Below are 25,000 nucleotides of genomic sequence, written 5' to 3' on the forward strand. Positions count from 1 at the left end.
CAAGAACTTCTTTTAGCTATTCTTTTAAGGTAGGTCTGCTGTCAACAAATTTGCTTAGTTTCCTTCATGTAACAATGTCTTAATTTCCCTTTTATTTCTGAATGATATTTTCTCTGGATATAGATAGGATTCTGGGTTGACAGTTCTTTTCAACTAAAAGAATGTGACACAACATTCTCTGGTTTTCACAGTTTCTGATGAGAAACCGGTTATAATTCAAACTTTTCTTCTTAGAGGTAAGATTTCATTTCTCGCTCACTGCTTTCAAGATTTTTTTTCTGTCTTTAGTTTTCAGAAATTTGATTATGGTTATGTGTCTTGACATGGATTTAGGGGGTTTCCTCTTTGGGCATTTGCTCAGCTTCTTGAATCTGTAGATTCATGCTTTTTCCAAAGTTGGAGAAATTGCAGCCATTATTTCTTCCAATATTTTTTTGGCCCCATTCTATTCCTCCTCTCTTCTAGAAATCCAGTGTTATTAATGTTAAATCTTTTGTTACAGTTCCACGTGTTCAGAATGTGGTCTATCTTGATAAGGTGAAGCTCATTTGTTTTAAAATCTGTTTTCTCTCTTTTGTTGAGGTTGGGTAATTTCTATTGTTTTGTATTTGAGTTCACTGATTCTTTCCTCTGTTCTCTCTATTCTGCTGTTAAGCCCATCAATTGTGTTTATTTGGTTATAGTATTTTTCAATTCTAAAATTTCCATTTGGTTTTTCTTTATATCGTCTATTACTTTGCTGACACTTTTTATTTCTTTACTGAGAGTTTCTATTTATTAATTTGTTTCAAGCATGTTCATAATTGCTCACTGAAGCATTTTTGTATGGTTGCTTTGAAATCCTTGTCAGGTAATTGTTAGAATTTTATATAAAAGAAATAATTATAATTATTTCTGATTAATTGGCTTCCCCTTTCCTAGTCTTTGACCAGAGGAAGCAGGCTTTTTGTGGACTTTTTGTTTTCTCTTATTGGCATTTTTTTACTTCTGGCTTCTCCAGCACCTAGTGCAGCATATATGAGGCAAAAAGAAAACCCAGGTCTAAAGGGAAAATTCACTTCTGTTATTTTCTTTACTTTTACACCACTATCACACAATACTTCTGACACCAAATGTGCAGGCTTTTCACACATCAAGCAATTCTCCAAAACCAGGTGTGTGAACCTGGTTCTAACACTATCCACCTGGAGATGGCATCAGATCCCATCAGTTCCCCAGTACAGCCCCACCCCCATTTCACATGCCTGTCATAAGCTGTCGCTTGTGCTTCTCAGTAGCTGGCTGTCAATAGGAGGTTCACATGACCTCCTGCTTAGGTTTAATTAATTTGCTAAAGCAGTTCATAGAACTCAGTAAAACATTTACTTATTAGATTACTGACTTGTTTTAAAAGGTTATAACTCAGGAACAGCCTGATAGAAGAGACACATAGGGCAAGGTACAGGGAGGAATGAAGCTTCCATGCTCTCTCTGAGCACACCACTCTCCAGCACCTCCACATGTTCACCAATCCAGGAGCTCTCAGAACCTCCTCCTTTTGGGTTCTTATGGAGGCTTCACTGTGTAGGCATGCTTGATTAAATCATTGGCCACTAGTGACTGATTCAACCTATAGCCCTTCCACCCTCCCTGGAAGTCAGGAGGTAGGACTAAAAATTCCAGCCCTCTAATCATGGTTGGTTGCCCTGCAACCAGCCCCCATCCTTAGTGACTTTCCAAAAGTCACTCATTAACATAAATTCAGGTGTGGTTGAAAAGAGCTTGTTATGAATAACAAGACACCTTTTGCCTTTGTGGTTCTGGAGCTATTTCAGGAACCTATGACAAAAGACCAAATATAACAAAAGATGGCCCTATAGCTCTTATATAGGAAATTGCAAGGGTTTTAAGAGGTATGTGCCAGGAACAGTGAAGATAAAATATATATTTCTTATTATAAATCACAGTAGCATAGTCTATCCCTAAAGGATCTGATCTGTCTTTGAAAACAGATCTTTTACAGAAAAATAATCATAAAATTCAAAAGATACTAGCATATAACTACAATCCCATCTAGTCATTATCCAGTCCATAATCATATAAAAATTTCTCCCATGGTGAGGCCACTGAGATTTGCAGGTTTCCACTAGAGACCTTGTCAGCTTCCCTTAGCAGGAGTGATCTTGGAAAACAGCTTCACCCTTTCAGACATCCGGAGTAATTGAGCTAAGAGACAATATCATCTCTTGCTCTGAGCCTCTTTGAGGTATTAATGTAATATTAGATTTTCCTCATTATGTACCTATTTATTAATTCCTTTCCTCGTAACTACTATTTATCCTTTCCATTTATACTCAATCTTTTCCACCTTTGGAAGGGCCAATAGGCTCAGTCACTGTGCTGGTCTAGAGCAAACAGCAATACCAGTCTAGCAAATACCTCCCCATCAGTTCAGTGTTGTTCATATAGGCTGAGCTGATACAAGTACAGAACTAGTTGGCTATTTTTGACACCAGGCAGTACAGCTATAGTCACTGTTAACCCCCATTTTGCCAGGTGGGGTGAAGACAAAACCCACCCCATCAGGCCCTAATGAATTCTGACATAAGGTTTAAAAACTTAGTTATAGTTTCATTGCTTAGAAATCATCCCTGTTTCCAGCACTTGTTGCAGCTGTGGTCTTGTGACCACTGCATCAGGTAGGAAAAAAAGTTGAGGTGATGGAGGGAAGACGAAACAACAGTAAAATGATTATATCAACACTATCATCCTCTCTTAGCTAGAATTGCATAGTCATACCAGCATCCTTCCCCAACCTCTCTTCCCCAGATCCACCAGAAAAACAGAAAAATATAACCAGTGAGGACATACCTTTAGCCCCACTCATGTTGACATTGAGTGTGAGCATTCATGAAGGCATATAAACCAGCCCTTCATGCTTTTATCTCCCCATGTTTTAGACAACCAATGTTTTAATTGCCCATTCCAATTCTCTATCAAACTACTACTCTTAGGAGGATATCTTTCTGCCCATCATTGAACATTATGGGCTGTCAAGTGTGTTCCTTGGTCTGGAGAAATAACAGTCAGTTGTCCAAATTATTGTAATTTCTTCTTTTCCATTTCTTTTATAGCACTCTGAACATTTGCTTTTACCACTGAGTAATCAAAACCCAGTCCACAGTCAGAATTTATTCCTACCAAGAAACATTTATAGGGCTACCAGCCTCAGTGTGACTTTCAGCTATGTTCAGGGCCTTCCCCCAAGGGAAATCTACAATTTGGCCATCTGGCAGACAGAACAGGATTATTGGCATTTTGTGCCTCAGAGGATGCAAAGGGAGTATGTCTAGATTCGGCCCATCTCTGCATTGCTGTAGACCCCCAATGTGCACCTACTTCGTAGACCCATGTGGCCACCTTAACTAACCATAGGGGGATATCTGCTTGTCAATTCCAATTACCTTCCAAACCTAAAAGGGCGTTCTAATGGGCATCAACATGACCTACTTTAATATACCCCTCAAATTTCCATAGGGCCATGCCCCATATGGGCATCCCTTTAATAGGCCAGGTTTCCATTGCCCTCCTGCCTCACCATATGGCCAGGCCAGGAACATTGGATAAAGACCAAATGTATATTTTTTATTATAAATAACAATAACACACCAGGGAACTCACCACAATGTCATTCCTCAAGTCCCAAGGTCCCTAGCTGGTCTGTCTTCTTCTCTGTACCTTTCAGTCTCCTTATGTTTATTTTATATACAATGTGCAGGGGTTTTAGTTGTACTTATTAGGAGGAATGAGGAGAAATGAGTCTGCTCCATTTTGACCTGGAACCAAAGAATTAAACTTATTTAGTCATCTGTAAGGGAAGACATCACTTTCTAAATGTTCTCATATATAGGACCCACCAGAGACTGAGTATGCAAAAGATTTGTTTGGTGGCAGACTAACTTCTGACATGATCGCAGAACGACAAGGACATTCAAACTTCACCCAAATGCAAGAATTAAATTGGACTTCATCATCCATCAGGTATAATTATTTATTATATGTTTTTTGACCTTATAATTAAATATGTAATTATCATTTTTCTAAGGCTTATAATTTATACATCTTATCCAAATATAACTGATAATTCAGAAGATTATCTACCCTAACTTCAAAATCTCATGCTAACTTCACCACCCTTTGAAACACTCTAATAATTTTTATCATCACACACTATGGTTAAAAATGTCATCAATCTCTTTCTAAGACCTTGTGTTTCCCTTTTCTTTTATAACCAAGCTTTTAAAAATTAGAATATACTATGTTTGTTCTTCACATTATATCAGTCTAATTAAGGCAATCTGGCTTCACTCCTCTGACACTATTTTTATGAATGTCCACTGTCCTCCTGGTTAATAAATCCCTTTATTGCCTCTCTTTTTCTTATTCTGCACTCATCATAGGCGGACATCTTTAGCCATAGTTTTAATTTATGACAGTGACCCCCAAATTTAGCTCAAACCTAGGCTCCTCACTAGGATGCTCAATTGCTTTCTAGATGGCAACTAGAAAACAACACCCACCTATTGTTGCCCAAGTCAAAAATCTATGTTATTTCTCTTTCTCCTTTGTCCTCTGTTTTTAATTAATCACCATGTTCTACAGAGTCTGTGTCTTACGTATGTCTCATAATTCCCTCCTTCTTTCCATAGTCACTGCCATTGGACTATGTTGGAAAATGAACTATTTCAGAAAGTTTTTGATCTTTTTGTTTCATATGTAACCTTCCCTGCAAGTTCAACTATTATCCATACTGCCTTCTAAGATGCAAGTTTTATCAGAAAACTTCCCTTGTCAACATTGTTCAGTGCCTTTCCATTGTCTACATAATAAAATTTAAAGTCCCTTTATACAGCATAGAAAAATCCTTTAATTAGCTGTATATTTTTATCTCTTATAATCCTTACCTCTATTGCCCCATAACTCTTTATGCTCCAGAAATTCTAAAATATTCTAGTTCTTCAGTCTCAATCATAAGATGATGTTCATGTTTCTGCCTTTACTTATGCCTGTTCCACTGCCTAGAACTCTTTTCTAGTTTGCCTAACAAATGACTAGAGATTCTCCAAGTCTTGTTTTAAGATGTTTCTGCCCTGTGAAGTAATTCCTGACTTCCCCAAATAGGTTTTTCTTTTCCTAAAATGCCATTACACCTAACTCTATTGTAGCAATTTTTCTTTATTTCAGTTTTTCTGAATCCCACTCTTCGAGGGCAGAGACCAGTGTCTTTTCATATTTGCTGCAATCTTTTCTAACATATTGTCTGCACTTAGGAAATACTAATGAAAACATGTTGAATGAATAAAAGTATGTTATAATTATAATTGCAGGGTTTAGAATTTGTTTAAAGAAGTGGCTAGGTTAAGGTTATTTAGCTTTATGCACTTCTCTATCACAACTCAAAGGAAGGTGGAAGAGTTGTAAAGCTATGGAATAGGAATCAAGCATTTTGTTTAGTTACTAAAACATCCTTACAAAGTGGAATGCAATAAAAATTTCCAGGAGATCCCACAGAAAACCCTGTTGTCAAAGATTTCACTTGCTTTTCATCTTTTCTTTCCCATTCCTAACCCCTTCCTGACATTTCAGAAATAACCTATTTCACTTACATCCTCCACAGTTTACAACCTGATAATCTTATGACTTATCATATCAACTTCACTATGATTTCATGAACATGTGAATTTATTTTTTTTAGTTTATTTTATGAAAGTGTTATGTTTATATAGTAATATATGTTTTAAAGCAATGAAATTCTATGTTATTTTTTTACATATGTGCGCCTCCAAAAAATGTATTTATCTGATCATTTGACCCATACGTTTTATATGAAGGCAATTCTTTTTCATAGCATTTGTCAGGTGAGATTTTTTTTAAAATGCTTTTGGCGTTGTACATGAGGGATTCACCTATATAATTTTCCTATTAAAATTGTAACTGTATTTACTTTGTCTAAATTCAGAACTGTGGATTTGATTCCAATAGACCAATTTAGAAATGTGTGTAATGTGAATCTACAGAACAATAATCTCACCTCATTCAGTGGATTAATCTATCTACCTAATGTGAAGGTGAGTCACTAATTTCCTTTCAAAGTTTTCAGTGTAAGCTGTAATCTTCTTTACTTTGGATTAAAATGTATTTTATGTTATTAAAGAAAAACAATATTCCTAAAGTGGTTTTTTTCCACCAAGCAAGAAAAAGTTATTTTTGTTGACCTCAGTATTATGTGATTGTCTTATAAGCAGTCAGTCTCACTCGGTGTAGGGGGCCGGCTGGAAGGCTGTCTCTATAGCGAGTGGGTATAGGATGAAGCTGGAGGACACTGCAGTCCTCAAAGCAGCCTCGCTGCCTCCTGTCCTATAGCTTTACTGAGTCATCTCCTATCGTCTTTTAGGGAAACAGCAATTCCACCAGCTGAAGAGTTATTTCATCTAAGTCAGTCTTGGAGAAGTCAGTGCAGTTGAGAAAGTTAAGCAGCTTTCTAGCATCTTCATTATTTTGTTTAAAATGTTGTCATTTTCCAGCATGTCAGTTAATTTAAAAAAAAAACACATTCAAAGCCAAATCCAGACAATTTGCAATATAAAAATGTGTCATTTTAACACTATTATTAAATTGTGTTATACAGTCCAACCATTTTAATAGCTTTTGAGATGTTAATAATCTCAAACCAAAGATATACATATCAGTATTTATTTTTTAATGCCTGATTAATAAGGTATTCTTTCTGTAGGTCTTATGCCTCAACTATAATCATATTGAATCAATTATGCCCAGACTAAAGCCTCACAGTCACTTGACCAACAGACAAGTACTCTACCAGAAAGTGCCTTCAAGTGGGTATGGACAGCAAGGAACCTCAAAATTAAACAGGTACTTTTCTTTTTTTTTTACAATTATAAATAATTTTGGCTGGGAATTTTAAAAAGCAGTAAGTCATATTAATGATAGCAGTAACATACATTTAGCTTATTGTAATACTTATTTAATAGCTACATGCCAAAGATGAATTTCACAAATAAAAAGATACTCAAAATACTCCGTTGTCATTAATTTTTCCTTGCTTCCTCCATTTCACATCCATATTGTAAAAAAATAGAATGAAAAACAACTTGTATGTTTAATGACCTTGAGTTTTTTTTAATTTAGATAAAATTCACATACCATAACATTCACCCTCTATGTACAATTCAGTGATTATTTTAGTATATTCACAAAGTTGTGAGACTGTTACAACCATCTAAATTCCAGAACATTTTCATCCCCTGCACAAAAGAACCCCTAACCTAGGAGGATGGGCTGAGGCTTCTTTTGTTTTGCTTTTGTCTCTAAATTACTTATCTGGTTATTTAATGCCCCAGCATCGACAGAAAAGACATATTACGAAGAAGATGAGAACACACCTCCCACCTTCCTACACATTTTTGGTAGAACATAAATATAATTATATTTTATATATTATATATAAATTTTGCCTTCTCTAGACCTTTATATAATTAGAATCATATAGTAAGTAGTCTTTTGTGTCTGACTTCTTCCACTTAGCATAATTCTTTCCAGATTTATCTTTTGTTGCAAGTGTCAGTGATTCATTTTTATTGCTGAGTGGTATTCCATTATATAGATTATATGACAATTGCTTGTTCATTTACCATTGGTGAGCATTTGGGTTGTCTTCAGTTTGAGGCCATTTTGATTAAAGCTGCTATGAACATTTCATTTATACACATCCTTTATACTGGGGACTATTCATATTAGTTTTTAACAGCTTTACTGAAGTACAGTTTACATACTGTATTCACTCATTTAAGTATATCATTTTTACTAAATTTATAGAGCTGTGCAACTATTCCCACAATACAGTTTTAGAACATTTCAGTCACACCCCAAAAGGATCCTTCAGATCCCTCTGCAATCAGTTCCTTGCTCCACCTCTAGCTCCAGGAAACCACTCATTTACTTTCTATAAGGTTGTTTTCTAGACATTTCATGTAAGTGGAATCATACAGTATATGGTCTATTCATCTGACTTCTTACCTTTCGCATAATGTTTTGACACTCATCCACTCTATAGCATGTCTTAGCTCACTTCTTTTTATGCTAAATATGTTGGGTATTCTGTACAGGTATGCCACCGTTTACCCACTCACCAGTTGATGGGCACGTGGACTGTCCCTGCTTCAGGGGTAGTATGAATAGTGCCCATATAAACATTTGTGTAGAAATATTTGTGTGCACTTATGATTTCATTTCTCTTGGGTAGAAACCTAGGATTGAAATTGATAGGTTGTATAGTAATTTAATGTTTAACATTTTAAGAAACTGCCGAACTCTTTTCCAAAGTGGTTGCGCCATTTTGCATTACCAACGATACTTTATTAGGGTTCTAATTTCTCCACATCCTCACGAACATGTTATTGTCTGACTTTTTTATCACTCTCGTGGTCTTGAAGTGCTATTTCACTGTAGTTTTAATTTGCATTCCCCTCATGACTCATGCTATTGAGCAGCTTTTAATATGCTTATTACCCATTATTATATCTTCTTTGGTGAACTGTATAAATCTTTTGCTTATATTTTAATTAGTTTGCTTGAATTTCTATTATTGAGTTCTTTAAACATTCTGGATATAAACCCTTAATTAAATAAATGATTTACAAGTATTTTCTCTCAATGTGTGACTTTTTATTTTCTTAGTGTCTTTTTTAAAAAAAATTTATTTTGATAAAGTCCAATTTATCAACTTTTTCTCTAACAGATAGTGATTTTGGTATTGTACCTAAGAACTCTTTGCCTGACCTAAGGTCACAAAGATTTTTCTCATGTTTTCTTCAAAGGTTTATGTTTTGTCTCTTACATTTAGGACTATGAACCACTTAATTTTTGTGTATGTTGTGAGGTAAAATATGAGGTCTAAATTCATCTTTTTGCATGTGGTTATCTATTTGTTCCAGCACATTTAAAATACTATTCTTTCCTCCACTGAATTGCTTTGGTACCTTTGCTGAAAAGCAATTGATGATAAATGTAGAAGTTTATTTCTGGACTCTTAGTTCTATTCCATTGATCTATGTATCTGTCCTTTTACCAGTACCATGCTGGTTTGGTTACTGCAGCTTTACAGTAAGTTTTGAAATCTGGGATAGTAAACCCTTCAACTTTACTCTTTTTAAAGATTGTTTTGGATATTCTGGGTTCTTTGAATTTTCCTTACAATTGTTAGGAAATTAAGAATTAAGATGGTTATTTAGATGGTTATTTTCAGGAGGTGAGGGCAAGGCCTGTTGGGCTTTTGATAGAGATTGCATTGAATCTATTGATCAATCTGGGGAGGACTGCCATTTTAGTAATACTGAATCTTCTAATCCATGAACATGGAATATTTCTCCACTTAGGTAGATCTTCTTTAACTTATCTCAGCAATGTTTTGTTGGTTTCTGTGTATACATTTTGCACTTCTTCTGTTAAATTTTTCTGAAGTATTTTGTTCTTTTTTATACTATTGTGGATAGAATTCTTAATTTCATTCTCAGTTTATTACTGATATATAGAAATTCAAATTATTTTTGTATATTAATTTTTTACCCTGTGATTTTGCTGAATTCATTTATTAGTGCAGTAGTGGGGGGGGAGTTGTTTTGGGGGTTTTTTCATTTCTGTTTTTTTTGGTTTTTTGGTGAATTCCTTAGGATTTTCTAAATACAAGATCATGTCACCTTAGAATAAAGACAGTTTTATTTATTCCTTTCCAGTCTGGATGCATTTTTTTTCTCTTTCTTGGCTAATTGCACTTGCTCTTGCTTTTCATTTTAAGTAACTCTTTCTGTACTTTACCATATAAAAATATTACTAAAGACCAAAAAATGATTATTATATAAAATATAGAGACAACTTATTACAGTTTAATTCTTAGGAAATACATCCCTTTTTTAACTTCAATTTATGTTAAGTACATACCAGACTATCTTTTTATGATATAGTGGGTTTGAAATTAAGTTTATGGGATCAAACTTACATGTGTGTTTCAGAGATATAATGAGCAATGAAAATTTGCCTCCAATAATGCACAACTTAGAAGTTCTCCATTTGGGCTACAATGGAATTTGTAATTTAATTCAGCTACAACTAAACAGACTAAGAAATTTAAAATTCCTCTTTCTCCAGGGTGAGTACCAATGCAGATAATGAGTAAGTCATTGTTATTAAAACTGACCTGATAATCGTCCTTTCCGATGAGCAAACGCAAGCATCAGCACTTACGTAAAGAGATTCACTGACAAAAATGTTTTAGTAATCACTAATGGGGTTTTTTGGATTATTTACATAAATAATGTCAATGCAATATTCTAGGATTGTTGAATGTTGCCCTAGAGAATGCAATATCCTAGGACTACAGTCGTACAGTATAGTATTACAACATAATTTACTTTTATATCATATTCTATTTTAAAAACAATAAAAATTAACCAGTGAGTAATTCACAAGTACTTATTAAACCCAGAATTGTATTAAGTACTAAAAAAGATGCAGAAATACTATATTGTTGTAATATATATCATATCCTTGTTCTAAAGTAGTTTAAGATATACCTATAGAGACATACTGAAACAAAGATAAATTAAGTTCTGACTATGTGTTATTAACTTAAGTGCAATAGAAGTTTAGAGAAAAGAGAAACTGAAACATTAACCCCTCTATATATCTAGGACTCTTAGAAAGATTGATAGAGACTTTAGATTGAAGGTGAGGATGACCAAGAGCTTTGCAAGTGGGGGGTGGGGAAGGAGAGAGTCACAAGGGCAAGACTGTGGTGTCTGTGGGCCAGCACTTGAAAAGGGGCCAACCTGACGAAAACAAAGAGTATATCGTTTTCTAAGAGAGTTATAATGTTTCTAAACATGATCAATATGATGACTAATGCTCATTTTGCAGCTGAAAATAGGTAGGAATTGTAAATTTTTAGAAAAGCAGAATGAGAAAAAAACAGGGTTTGGAACATTAATCTAACAATAAAGGGAGTCAAATATATGGTGATGAAAGGAGATTCGACTTTGGGTGGTAAACACACAATGCAATATACAGATAATGTATCTTAGTATTGTACACTTTAAACCTATATAATTTTATTAACCAATGTCGCTCCAATGAATTTAATAAAAAAAAAACATAAAAAATATTTAATGACAGAAAAAGGTTGGGAGATACATCAGTGAGACATATGGGGAGATAACTGTATAGTTGATCTGAGTATAATAATTTTTTTCTGAAAGACAGACTTTTCTAGACCATATTTTAAGTTTTTTAATACATATTTTGCGTTTCAAAGGTGCTTGTCAGTTGGGTGAAGAATATGGAGACTTAGCCTTAAAAGAACAAGAAACCAAACACAGCAATGTCAGATCTTTTAAAAGAGACATTGACATCCAAAAAAAGCAGACAACCCAACCCTGGAAGGTCTATTTTAATCTAAGAATGTGAAGGAGGAGTGTGTCATGTTGCTGCGTCTGGTGTGGCAAGTTAGAATGAGGTAGCCTTATGCAGGAAGTGAGGCAGTTTACTCTGACAGTAACAGCTGCCATTTGAGTCATTGGTCAAAGTGTTTGTCTACATAGATTATGTCATTCAACTGTCACAGCAACCCAACCTAGTAAGCAATTTTATATGCATCTTATAAGAAAAGGAATTGATCGGTGGGCTTAAATAATTTACCTAAATACTGGCCAGCTCTGATTCCAAAGCACATGCATTTTCTAACCAGCATGACTGACAATAAGGGCCCAGGCTACAGTAGTGTAAGTGGGGAAACTAAGAGGTGAGTCCAAGCTGCAGTTTAAATGAAGGTACTACTAGGACTTAATGACTAACTAGATATATAAGGAGGGAAAAAATAGTTCAAGATGTTTTTCATGATTTCATTAGGAAATTGGTCAAAAAGAGGTATTAAAGTAGGATAAAGTCATTGGGAAAGGTTGCTCATTTGCAGTATGGAAAGATCAGTTTGCATTGTGACAATTTTGAGACATAAAAATGGAGACATTTCCAAGCAGTAGCACTAAACCACAGGTCAGGACTGGAAATGTATATTTTAGAATATACAGTGGAGGTGCCTAGTGAAGTCAACTGTTTGTGCTTACTCAGGAAATAAATATAAAGAAAACATGAAAGGCCAAAAAGAGGTATGGAGACAACCCCCCAACACACTACCCCCTACCCCCTCAACACCTGTTCCTTCCCCCTGCATTAGGAGAAAAAGAACTAGCAAAGGGTCATGCAAGAAATTTTGAAAGAAAACCAAGAAATGCAAACTCTAAATGTCAGAGAAATTGAGGATAAAAGGTTCAAAATCAATTGATGAAAACAATGAGTCCTATGTGGAAAAAAATTAGATGCAGACAATTTGAGTCAACAAAAAGGAAACAATTAGCAACCTTTAGAGCAGCAATTCTCAACCTTTTTCATCTCATGGCACACATAAACTAATTACTAAAATTCTGCTGCACACCTAAAAATATATTTTTTGCCAATCTGACAAAAAAAATAGGTATAATTTTGATTCACATGGCTTTTATTGTGTTGGTTGTTGTCACTGTTTTATTTGGCAATTGAAGGGGAAAGAGGTCAGTGCCCTGACTAAATAGGTATTGCATGTTTTAAAAATTCCTGCAGCACACCAGTGTACCATGGTACACTGGTTGAAAATCGTTGCTTTAGAAGATCAAATTTGGAAACATGGTAAGGGCAAAAACCAAAATGAAGACAATTTAGAGGGAAGTAGATAGGCAGGAAAGGCACCAGAGAGAGGTTGTATATTCAATGAGCTTGTCCCTGAAAAGAAGGGATCTTCTAAAAAATTACATTTCTATTTCTCCTTGGAAATATGTTCTTTTTAATACTTTTTCAAAAAATAAGTGTATGGAAAATATTTAAATAAAGATAGATAACCTTTTATTCAGGAAGTTTGGGCTCACTTGATATATAATGACTTATCTTTTTTCAGGGAATGAAATCAGTCAAGTTGAAGGACTTGACAACTTATTTGTACTTCAGGAATTGGTAGTGGACCATAACCGCATCAGAGCATTTAATGACAGTGCCTTTGCCAAACCAAGCTCCCTGTTGGCACTTCACCTGGAAGAAAACAGACTACGAGAGCTGAACAATTTACAATCTTTAGTAAAACTAGAGAAACTCTTCCTAGGATATAATAAAATCCAGGTAACATTATTTTGTTTTTGTTATGAGATTTACAAGACTTACTTAACTCCTCTGAATGTGAAGCTTCCAAATATACCAATGAAAATTTTGCTAGTGTGTTACTTATCATTTATATGCCATGTAAATATTCTGATATAGAGGAATATATATAGTCTGTGATGCAAAGATGTCCACTCTGCTTCCAACCCACAGGCATCTACCTGCTAAAAAAAGTTAGCTCTAAATGTTCTAAGGCTCTTCTCAGCAGTCCTCTCTGAGATCTCTTTTGCTCCTGACTACCCTTGGTCCATGCTATTTCTGTATCTCAATCCCAGACTACCTCTGGTCCTTCAAACTTGGCATATGGATTTGTTCTACCTGACATTTGAATCAATTCCTGATTATGGTTTAATATTCCATCTCTCCCTTAGTCAAGGCTTCCTTAGGATCCTGTCTCAGTTTTACCTGCTCAAAATTCAACCTATTTCACCAGGCCAGTGTGGCTCAGTGGCTGAGTATCGACCCATGAACCAGGAGGTCACGGTTCAATTCCTGGTCAGGGCACATGCCTGGGTTTCAGGCTCAATCTCCAGTAGGGGACATGCAGGAGGCAGCCGATCCATGATTCTCTCTCATCATTGATGTTTCTATCTCTCCCTCCCTCTCCTTTCCTCTCTTTGAAATCAATAAAAACATATTTAAAAATAATAATAATAATATAACATTTTTCACATTTCTATGCTTCCCAACCAAGTTTTGGTTCCACAGATAGATATTGCCTGTGGGTCAAATGCACAAGATATCTATAAATAATTGACTGTCAGAGCTTTTCCAAAGTCCCCCTTTATGATACTTCCAAAATCAAAATAGTAAAGATCAGTCATTTTAAAATAAAATTCTACTTCCAAGTGGTCTAAAATAAGTCTGAATTTTGTATAGTTACTAGATGAATTGGCTCTATCTACTTGTCATTCCAAATAAGAACAGGATCATATCAATAACTTTGTTTTATTACTATAAACTAGCAACAACCTTAAACTGAGGTTATTGCCCATATTTTGTCAAAAATACCATTTTAGAAATAATTTTGCAAAAAAATAAAATGTAAAGTATTTGCAAACTTTCACCAATGTTAAATAGATAATAAGAAATAATCCTATCCAAGGGAAGGCAAGTAATTCAACTAGGGAAATATTTCAGGCTGCAGTCTACTCAATATTACATGTTCCTTTATGGTTAAGGTTATATTGAATATGTACATTTGAAATTGTTTTAACTGGATTCACCTTCTTTTCCACACTTCTGGGTCAGTCCTCTAGGGAATTAACCAACTAAATCTGAGTCCTAGAATAGATCATAAGTTTTCTAAGGAAAAAAATTTGGTCTTTTTTTTTTTTTAAATATATCTTTACTGATTTCAGAGAGAGGAAAGGAGAGGGAGAGAGAGACAGAAACGCCAATGATGAGAGAGTCACTGGGGATTGAGCCCGCAGCCTGGGCATGTGCCCTGACGATCTCCTGGATCCTCGATCTCCTGGATCCTAGGTCAACGCTCAACCGCTGAGCCACACCCAGCCAAGCTGGTCTTTCCTTGCAAGTGCTATCATATGGCCTCTTTCACATGTTAGAATGTTATTTCTCCCAATCATGTATTTGGAATCAATATCACACAGACTTGTCTTTAATCAGCAATACAGAATATTGTCACTCAAGCTAACTTCACAGGGTTCAACCATGAGCTACTGCAATCCAATATTTACATATAATTAGACCCAAATCCGTGTGTATATGAAGATGTTGGATCTAACCAAATAATAATTTATTTACTTTTTAACAGGATATAGCAGAACTGGAAAAACTTGATTGTATCTCTTCTCTCAGAGAGCTTACAGTTTATGGCAATCCGGTGCGTATGTTACTTTTCTAATTTATTAATTAATTTCTTTACAGTTGTATATTATTTATTTTTCTATAAAGTGAGAAAGGATTAAATTTTGTTTTATTTATTCATAGACAGTTATCTAAGCACAATTTATTGACTAGTGTCTTCTTCCAACTGGTTTCAATAAACTACCATTGTCATTTATAAGAGTGTCAGTTTTAGGGTTCTACATTATATCCATTGGCCTATTTGCCAACCCCTGTATACCAATATTACACTGTTAATTACTAAAGCTTTATATTAAGTCTTGATGTCTGGTAGAGTAAGCACCTCTTCTTCTCTTCCACTTTCTGTTTTGCTTTCTTCACTGTCTTGGCTATTCTTAGCCCTTTACATTTTTTATGAGTTTTAGCAAACAGCTTCTCAAGTTGTATGAGAATCTTGATATTTTAATTAGAATTGCACTGAATTTTTAAATTAATTTTGGGAGAAATTTGCCACCTTTCATGTTGGAGTCTTTGAAGGCATCTAATAAGTAGCACCCTTATTCACCTAACATCTGGACAGATTGAGAAATATGATCGTAGCATACAATAGGAGAAGTGAAAATATTTTGCTTAGCTTAGTGAGAAAGCTAAGTGGGCCTACTAACAGATTCCAGAAATAGGCAATCATGATCACAAGTAGCAGAAAATACTTGACAGGATTCTCCACATGGGAGGAGAGCTTCTCCTTAAGGAGGAGAAAGCATTTTCCCAACAATAAGCTCTTTCCCAAAAGGGAAGACAGGAGCTAAACAAGTCCAATTCAATATTTCCAGATTTATTAAGTCACTCTATCTCCCCAGTGGAGAAGTGAAAACACTGAGAGAGCATAGTAGTGACACATCAGAGAGCTATTTCCACTAAGAAATACAATAAGCAGTCTCCCCTAATATTTATAGCATTAAGCCTTCCCGTTCATAAACACAAATAGTCCTACATTTTTTAATGCCCTTTAATAAAGATGTATAATTTTCTCCTAAAGGTTTTAATCATCTTTGGCTAGATTTATTCTGTTGTTTTAATAACTATTTTAAACAATATCTTCTTACGTTTTTCTAATTGTTTGCTGCTAGAGTATAGAAATTCTGATTTTTGCATATTATTCTTTGTCCAGGAACCTTGCTGAACTATTTTTAGTTCTAATGGATTGCAATTTTGTTGCATTTTCTCTGTAGACTATATTATCTGTAAATGACTCAATTATTTTTTCTAATTCTTATTTTTTATTTCCTTTACTTCTCTTAAGACCTCTAGTACAGTGTTGAATACAATCATAGTAGGTTACTGACTTCAAAAGAATGCTTCTAAGTTGTTCCTATTAAATATGATGTTTGCTCTAGGTTATGGGTAGATAACCTTCAACATTTTAAGGAAGTTCCTTTCTAATTCCAATTTAATACCTGTATTTATCATGAATGGATATTGGATTTTGACTAATTTCTTTTGTTAATATGTCAATTACATTAATATACTCTAGTGTTTAACCACCCCAAAATTCCTGGGATGAATACTACTTAGTCATGTTAATACTTTGCTGATTCAGTTTGCTATGATTTCATGTATCTATGAAAATAAGTAAAATTATCTGTATCTATGAAAATAAGTAAAATTATCCTATAATTTTCTTATTCAAGTTCATCAAAAATGTTTTTTGGGTTTTTTTGCCTCGTGAAATTAATTGGGGACTTCTCCCTCTTTTCCTAGTCTATGAATTAGCTTATATAGGAGAAGACATGTGTTCGTTGAAGTATGATTAGATCTTATCTCTAAAACCATCTGGGTTTAATAAGTAGATTTAAACTAGTTATTCAAATTTTTCAATGGCCATAAATCTAGTCATGTTTTCTATTTCTTCAAAAGTCAGTGTTGGGAAGTCTTATTTGTCTATAAAATTGTCCTCATCTAAATTTTAAATGTATTTTTATTATAGTACTCATGAATTTTCAAAATCTCCATTATATCTGTTTTTTCACCTTTCTTATACCTAAGTTTGTTGATTTTTGTTTGTTTGTTTTCTTTTATTATTGGCAAGTCTTCCTAAAGCTTTGTCTATTGTATTACTCTTTTCAAAGAACCATATTTTGGTTTTATCAAGTAAATTATTTTTTTATTTCATTAACTTCAACTCTTTATTATTTCCTTCTTTTTCTTAGAATTTGTTTTTTAGAAATGCTTAAGTAGATGCCTAGCTTATTAATTTTTTATATTTCTTGTAATTGAATAAATTTTAGGTTACAGAATTTTGCATTAACAGCATCCTAAAATTTTTTATAGGTAATGTTTTTCCTTTTATTTCTTAAAATCTACTTTCCAAAAGATTTCTTCTTTAATCCACGAATTATTGAGGTGTGTGTTACTTTCAAATCTATGAGGTGTATTTAGTTATCTCTTGGCAATTTATTTCTAATGTTGTTGTTACCGGAGAGCGTCCTAACTCGGAGGGGGCTCTCCTCTCCTCAGCTCTTGTCACACTTGCATGAAAGAATTCAAATGAGTGACAGAAAGCAGTGTTGAAGCAAAGCAAGCAGATTTATTAAGGAAGCAAAGCAAGTGAATTAGTAAGAATACACTTGGCATAAAGCACAAGCAGGCAACTCAGCTAGTCTGAGTGCCGTACCTGGTAGGAGTTCAAGAGTTTTATACTTTTCCCTCCTATAGGTTTCAAGGTCCCCCTTTTACACTGTTGTGGCTTTTCCCTGAAGTTATGAGAACATCTGGCAATTTTACCTTGGCAAGACCCAAGACTGCTGACTTCTTTGTTCAGTGGGTGATACGTAAACTCCCCATTTTCCCCCTTCCCCACCTCCATCCCTAGCAGCTAACTATTCTGCCTAACATTCCCCCCACAAGTGATACCAATCCAGTACTTTTAGGGTTTTTGCTATTTGTCCCGAGACTTCATCTGTCCTTGGGTTTAGCTGGCCAGGGTGATTTAAGCTATGTATTCTCTGGTTAGGAAGGAGAGGTATAAACCATTTGCTCTCAAGTGTCCTTGGTTGAGGAAGATAAGGTCTTGTGATTCACAAGCTGGCTACAAGCTGCCCAAACTGTTTGGCCTTGTTTAATTTTCTTGTCTCAGTTTCCCTATTCCACTTGCTCAGGATTTTTCCTAGCTTCTTACTAGCCTGCCACATTATTACATTTTAGTTGGTGGAATTAGTCTATTTATTGCAAACTTTGGTATTTATTAAACTTGCTTTATGGCCAAAAATGTGGTCAAATTTTTCCTTTTACTCAATTATATGTCTTAGAGATCTCTCTCCATTAATGTGTATTTGTCTACTACATTTAAAAAAATAGTTTATTCGTCCCTTTATTTGATGACTAAAGTTTTGCTATCACAAACAGTGCAACACATGACTGTGTTGTCCGTCCCCACGATCACTCCATGTTCAAGGATTTGCTAGAAGGGCTGGCTTGTGAGACTTAGCATATAATTGTACTTATGGCTAAGATTTATTACGGTGGTATAATGAGGATGCACAGCCAGGTAATGAGTGAAAAAGACACAGGCAGAGTCTGGAGGAATCCCTGTGCAGACTTCCTTATGCTTTTTCTCTCCCATGAGGGGTCACACTGTACACACTCTTCACCCAGCAACAAAAATGCAGCAACATCTGTGTTATGTTTCTGCCCAGGGAATCCCAATAGACTTAGCATTCAAAAAATTTTTTGCTATTACATGTCAAAATTCCAGACTCCCAGAAGGAAAATAGGATGAGCATAAATCATATTGTTGTGTGAGTAGTCCAGGTACAGTGAACTATCCTTGTCAGTTAAGAAATGGTGGGAACACTTCCAAATCCAAGTACCAAACATTAGTCAAAAGCTTCCTTGCAAGCAGACCCTTCTAAAAATAACAGCCTCAGGCCTACTATGTTAACTCTTTCTACACACCTTCTTATGCACATATGCAAATATTCTTAAGAGTAGTTTGGCACTATGAAGTGATGGATCACACAGTTCAATAGATGTGTACTGAATTAAATTGGATAGTGCCTGTTGAAATAGATTTCAAACTAATTACAAGTGAACTTTTATAATATAATACTATTCCTGAGTTGGGATTGTCTGGAGTTAATGAACAATATTATATATACACTTTTTTAAAAAAGACTAAACCTCCAAATGGTAGCCTTGGTTAGAAAAAAGAAAAGTTCTTACCTTTATTAGCATAATAGGAAATTGAGAAATCTTTCAAAAAGGGAGCTCATATTTGTATCATCTGCCTCTTTGCTGCCTATGCTAAATTTCTATAAAGATTAATCTTTGAAATAAAAGGTTTTCGTAACAATAAATTATTTTTATCTTTATTCAGATTTGTAGAAAAATGGTACATCGCCACGTGCTCATATTTCGACTACCTAACTTACAGATGTTAGATGGAATTCCTGTGAATTCAGATGATAGAACAAAAGCTGAACTTCACTTCTCTGAACTACAAGCAAAGAAAAATTCGGTAATCATTATATTATTTATACTTTTTCTTTTAATATAGAAATTATTAGTAAATAAACATCCTATCTTATGCATTTTTATTTAAATATTTAAACCTAGGCTATGATGTTTTTGTAGATTATTTAGTATCTTTTTAGTGATTACTATCAAAGGCTTGATCTGGTGAATAGAGCACATACACACACACAAGCCAGGGAAGCTCCTTTTTCTAATAGCATACTTTGACATAAAGCTCAATATGTCCAAGAATGCTAGAAGGTAAGAAACTACAACATATCACTTTTATAAACAGAAACTAACAAAACTCTTTCCACTTAGTAGATAGGAAGGGAAGGAAGGAATTCTAACCTCAGCTCTCTGGGCTATATAGTTCATCTAACAAGAGATGTGTACCTGTTTTTTTGTATATTGGCAGAATAATTGGGCCTTTTACCCATAAACCCTAAAAAGGTATCTGACCAAGGTAGGAAAGAGATTAGAGAGAGAAGCAGCCACCAAAGCATATATTTATGAAATTCTATCATTGACCATCCTCCAAAGACTAAATTTAACACAGAAAAGCTATGGTTTTCTTAAAAAGCAGCAGCATTATTAGAGCTGTGCCTTTGCAAGGATTTAGGAAGAGGAAGCCAGAGACAGAGAAACTGGTTAAGAGGCTTTTAGAATAATCCAAGAAAGAGATTATGAAGACCTGGACTGGGCAGGGGAAGGGGAGAACTGCAATGAGAATGTACTGGAACCTCTAATGTAAGTGAAAGCCAGAGAGCATGGACCTTAGCAAACAAAGATAACTTTTAAAAGTTATATTTAGGAAAGAGGTAAGACTTACTGTACATACTTTCATTTAGATTACCCGACACAACTAAATCCCAGAGCACACTGACCGTGCTGTACTAGTAGACTCCTCTCTGGTCCACTTCAGACTTCAGCAATAGATTCACATATTTTTCAAGAGTTGGCTGTGATTTTTCAAAATTTTACTTTAGTTCTCTTATTTTAAATAAACAGATACACTATAAATGCAAATTTTAAATTATTATTTATCTGTTTCTATGAAAACCAAATGGGATACTTTGGAAAGTCTGGATAAAGATCAATCTCTCTTACACACAAGCACAGCCACAGTGTCAGATTAGGTTGGGAGAGGGAAAATTGGTAAAATATGGGGGGAAATTATAAAAATTCAGACAAAATATGTGGGAAAATTATTTTTTAAATCTAGACAGATTCTTTTGTTCAAATTTTCTCCACATGTCTTTAAATTGTTGCTACTTTAAAGAAACCAAAACTAGATTTTATAAGCAAAACCTTAAGTGTGGATTTATCCATGGACAATCAGATAAAATACCAATTAAGGGACACTTGCTTACAGAAAAGGCTTTGGCCCTTCATCAAAAGATTGTTGAGTGAATGTATTTTTATGTTTAAAATTTTTTTAAAGAGAAATATTAATTATACATATAATTCTTAATTATTCCCTGACTTTTTTATTAACCTTGACTTTTTTGATTAACCAAGAGGCTTCTTATAAGTCAAAGTAGCTACAGGGGCCTGTGAGACTTAAAGTTGTACAGTGTTAATAAAGATTATCTAGATGAGATCAAGGAAATTTGTTTATTTGTGGGCTATATCTCCAGAATTTTTTTCTAAAAACTATATTTTGTGAAAAAAATCTTAGCTACTAATCTCTCTGATATATCTAAGAAAGTGCACCATCTAATGTCATCTACTGAAATTATTGTCACAGGTTCCAGTCTTTCAAAAGAAAATAAATAATCAAATAAAATTTAGTTCAGTGATTTAAGTATCCTTTCCCTTTCTCTGTTTTATATTTCTGGAGCAAGTCACTTTTTGATTCCAGAAGTGGAAAACTTCAGCTTCTTATTGCTGCTGTAACAAATTACCTTAAATTTAGTGGCTTGAAACAACACAAATTTATTATCTTACAATTCTGGAATCAAAAGTCCAAAACTCAGTCTGACTGAGTTAAAAATCAAAAGTATTGACAGGGCTGTGTTTCTTCTGGAAGCTCTAGGGGAGAATTTGTTCTTTGTTTTTTCAAACTTCTAGAGGCTCATGGCTCTCTTCCAACAATGGCATCACTTTGACCTCTGGTTCCATCATTAAATTACATCTTCTTTCACTCTGGCCCTCCTGCCTCCCTCTTATAAAATTATACTATCATAAGATTGTATTGGGCCCACTTAGATAAACCAGGATAATCTCCTCATTTCAAAATCCTTAATTTATGCCTGAAAAGTCCCTTTTGCCATGTAAGGTAATGTATTCACAGGTTTTGGAGATTAGGATATGGACATTTTGGGGGGCGGGGGTGTTCTGCCTACCACACCATATATCTGAGGGCTCCAGTGAGAGACCTACAAAAATTGTCACATTAAAATTTATAAAGTCTAAGGTAATGTTGACTAAATTTAGAAAATTACATATAAATTCACTAAATTACATATAAAGAAATCACTTGGAACGACTTTAAAGATCATAATTTCCATATATATTATTAATTGACTTAACATAGCAGAAAAAGTACATACACTCAAATTTTAGTCAATGATGAGTAATTCACCAGTGCTTGTTGGCTAGTCTTTTCTATTTCTCATCTAATGAACTCATTTTCCCATTACTATGCTATGATGTTATCTTGAGTGATTCTAGATACCTATTCTCACCATTTGAATCAGTGCCATATATAAGAATTAAGTTATCATATATGTCAACTTATTCTATAAGTAATTTTATTTTTTTTTAATTTATCTACACATAGTAATATAACGGGGATATTTGAAGTCTTTATTTTAGGAAAACCTATTTTAAGATTCAATAATAATTTTTATTTTCATGGCTAGAACAAAATTGAGCCATTATTTCTTTTAGCTATTTAGGAAACACAAGAATATTTTTGAAGTTTATCAGTTATCTAATGTATTTTTCTTTGTTGAAGTTGCTGCTGTTCTTTCTTTTTAACAGCAGATAAAGAAGGAATCGATGAAATCTAAAGTCGTCCTTTAAACCAGAACATTTTTGGTGGTTTGGTTTCAGAAGAAAATCTGACAACATTCTAGATTAGTAATGGGGAAAGAGTCCTACAAAGGAATTAGTTAGGGAATTTGGGACTTGCCAGCTTCGGGAAAATGCCTGATCCTTAGTGTTCATTACAAAGCTCCATTCTGGGTAACACTTACTGGTGTATGAAGGAAATCAGTAATTTTATACAAATGGCAAAAGCCTATGTCTCTAAGTTGAATCATATATTCAGAATTTATATTTTTTAAAGTATAAGATCAGTCTTAACGAAGACAGAGCAAGCACAAATTTCTAAGGAAACCAAGTCTCCCTACTCTACTTACTGATTCCTGAAATTCTTTAAAAAGCCTCTTAATCCTCAACTAACTTAAAAGGTAAACACTATTTAGCGAGTACATTCATTAAAAGTGATTGTTATAAGATGCTTTTCTTAGCCCTCATTTTATTTGTTTGTTTTTGAAAAACTAATTAATTGCATGGTTCCTAATGAGGTATTGTGAGGAATACAACAATGTAGAAAATATAACTCCTACCATCCAGAAGTTTCTGTTTAGAAAAAAAAAAATGAACATTACAAAGAAGAAAAGTCTTAATTCTTAATTTCTTTACTTTCCTTGTGAAACCATTTGGAAAGGGGGCAGTGCCCTCACATTGGATTCTAGTGATGAATACAATGCACCTAAAAAAGCAGAACATGATGTTCTGTAGGAGGTTAAAGACTCAAAGCCTGTTTCACAGTTTTTGCTTCATACTAACGCTGAATTTATGCAAGTATATAACTCATAACCTAAAAAATGTTTATTATCAAGTGGGGCTTGTGATAAGAACTAAACCTATTGATTTGAGTTTTGGAGGTGAGGGTTCTTAATTTTTTTAATTTTATTATATAGTTTACTCCTGTTGCCAACTCTCCTATGGATGGTGGATCATTTGGCCAAATGAAAGCGTCTCCCATAAAGATAACAAATATAATTCTGCCTGGTGGATTTAGCCATTACTTGGGATCTGACTTCACTTTAATTCCTGAAATTGAAGGTATTTTGACACAGTTTCAGAGTGAATGTTAAACAAACAAACAAACCAAAAAAAAGCCCACTTCATCTGAAACAAAACTCAGTTTAATTTCTAATAACTACCCAAAATTGCATGTTTTAAATTTACATTTTAAAATTGCATGTCTATTCAAGTTTTGTGTGGCCATTATGATTTCAAAGAAGTCTGTAGTATTTTTTTGTTCTGCTCAACTATTAATGTTATAACTAAACATTTGCTTGCAATTTGAACTTTGTGATACTTGCACAATTATTTCCTTACATTTCTTTTCAAAGTTTTTATTTCATTTTGTGTATTTCATAGCAAATGGCAACTAAGACCAGTTCATTAGTACATCCTGCTTAAAGCAGAAATCAGAGGTTTAAAAATATTGATAACAAGACTTTTGTGGTAAAAAGGATATTTTAGAAAGAAAAGATCAGACTTTATCCTTGAAATAATAAGTAAAATATTCATGAAGACAATATTGGTGAAAAGTTTCAAGCCCTAGCCGGTCTTGCTCGGTGATTAGAGTGTCAGTCCGTAGACTGAAGGGTCCCAGGATCGATTCCAGCCAAGGGCATGTACCTCGGTTGCAGGCTTGATCCCCAGCCCTGTTCGGGGCATGTGCGGGAGGCAACCAAGATGTTGTCTCTCTCACATCAATGTCTTTCTAGCTGGAGAGCACCATCATAACCAATGACCTAAAGTATAGACCACATAGAGGCTGGTAGTTAAGTGCGGAGGCATGAGAGGGCTGGCTGGGCTCCCACAGGGAGCAGCTGAAGGTCCGGAGGGATATCTCAGCTGTGGGGGTTTCCCACTGAGAACTCTTGGGCCTAAATTCCAAGCTGGGCTTCCCAGACCAGAGCACCAGAACTGAGAAAGATGCCCACATAACATCTGGCTGTAAAAAGCAGCGGGGTTTCTGTCTGCCAGGAAGAGAGGGCTGGAAGTGCAGGCAGCCTCTTAAAGGGCCAACACACAAACTTTCCTGTGCAGTCACTCACCTTGGGCTCTGGATGTAGGAGTAGACTGGAGCTGTGTGGGGAGAATCCAGGGGTGCAGCTTGGGGGATAGAGCTCAGAGGGCAGCTATCTGGATTCTGTGCTGGGTCGTTCCCCCATATAGCAGATCACATCTTTCTCAGACAGACATTTACCATCCAAGCAGCGTTTACCTCGGGGGAGAGGGAAGCAATTGCCCCACCCATTGAAAACCTCTCACCCCACCCTGTGGAGTTTCTACAGACTGAGGCTCATTAAGAGTCTGAATAACAATCAGCCTCTGGGTGCTTTGAGTTTTTGCC

General features: G+C 34.8%; 2 protein-coding genes across 5 annotated transcripts in view; one reads left to right on the top strand and one right to left on the bottom strand.

The window, feature by feature from the left end:
* Window positions 1-25,000, bottom strand: part of RTN1 (reticulon 1) — a 285,115-nt gene that overhangs the window by 229,218 nt on the left and 30,897 nt on the right. For all 4 annotated transcript variants that reach the window (XM_081150637.1, XM_081150639.1, XM_081150635.1 and 1 more), the window contains exon 2: window positions 3,661-3,815. The gene's annotated coding sequence lies outside the window, so the exon portion shown is untranslated. The remainder of the gene's footprint in view (window positions 1-3,660; window positions 3,816-25,000) is intronic.
* LRRC9 (leucine rich repeat containing 9) overlaps window positions 1-25,000 on the top strand; it is a 90,602-nt gene that overhangs the window by 59,695 nt on the left and 5,907 nt on the right. The window contains exons 24-31 of the mRNA XM_081150784.1: window positions 3,890-4,020; window positions 5,999-6,107; window positions 6,773-6,912; window positions 10,068-10,204; window positions 13,037-13,254; window positions 15,071-15,139; window positions 19,478-19,618; window positions 23,550-23,694. Of these exons, the coding sequence (XP_081006910.1) occupies window positions 3,890-4,020; window positions 5,999-6,107; window positions 6,773-6,912; window positions 10,068-10,204; window positions 13,037-13,254; window positions 15,071-15,139; window positions 19,478-19,618; window positions 23,550-23,694 (1,090 nt within the window). The remainder of the gene's footprint in view (window positions 1-3,889; window positions 4,021-5,998; window positions 6,108-6,772; window positions 6,913-10,067; window positions 10,205-13,036; window positions 13,255-15,070; window positions 15,140-19,477; window positions 19,619-23,549; window positions 23,695-25,000) is intronic.

Source organism: Miniopterus schreibersii, assembly GCF_964146895.1.
Source record: "Miniopterus schreibersii genome assembly, chromosome: 1".
Lineage (NCBI taxonomy): Eukaryota > Metazoa > Chordata > Mammalia > Chiroptera > Miniopteridae > Miniopterus > Miniopterus schreibersii.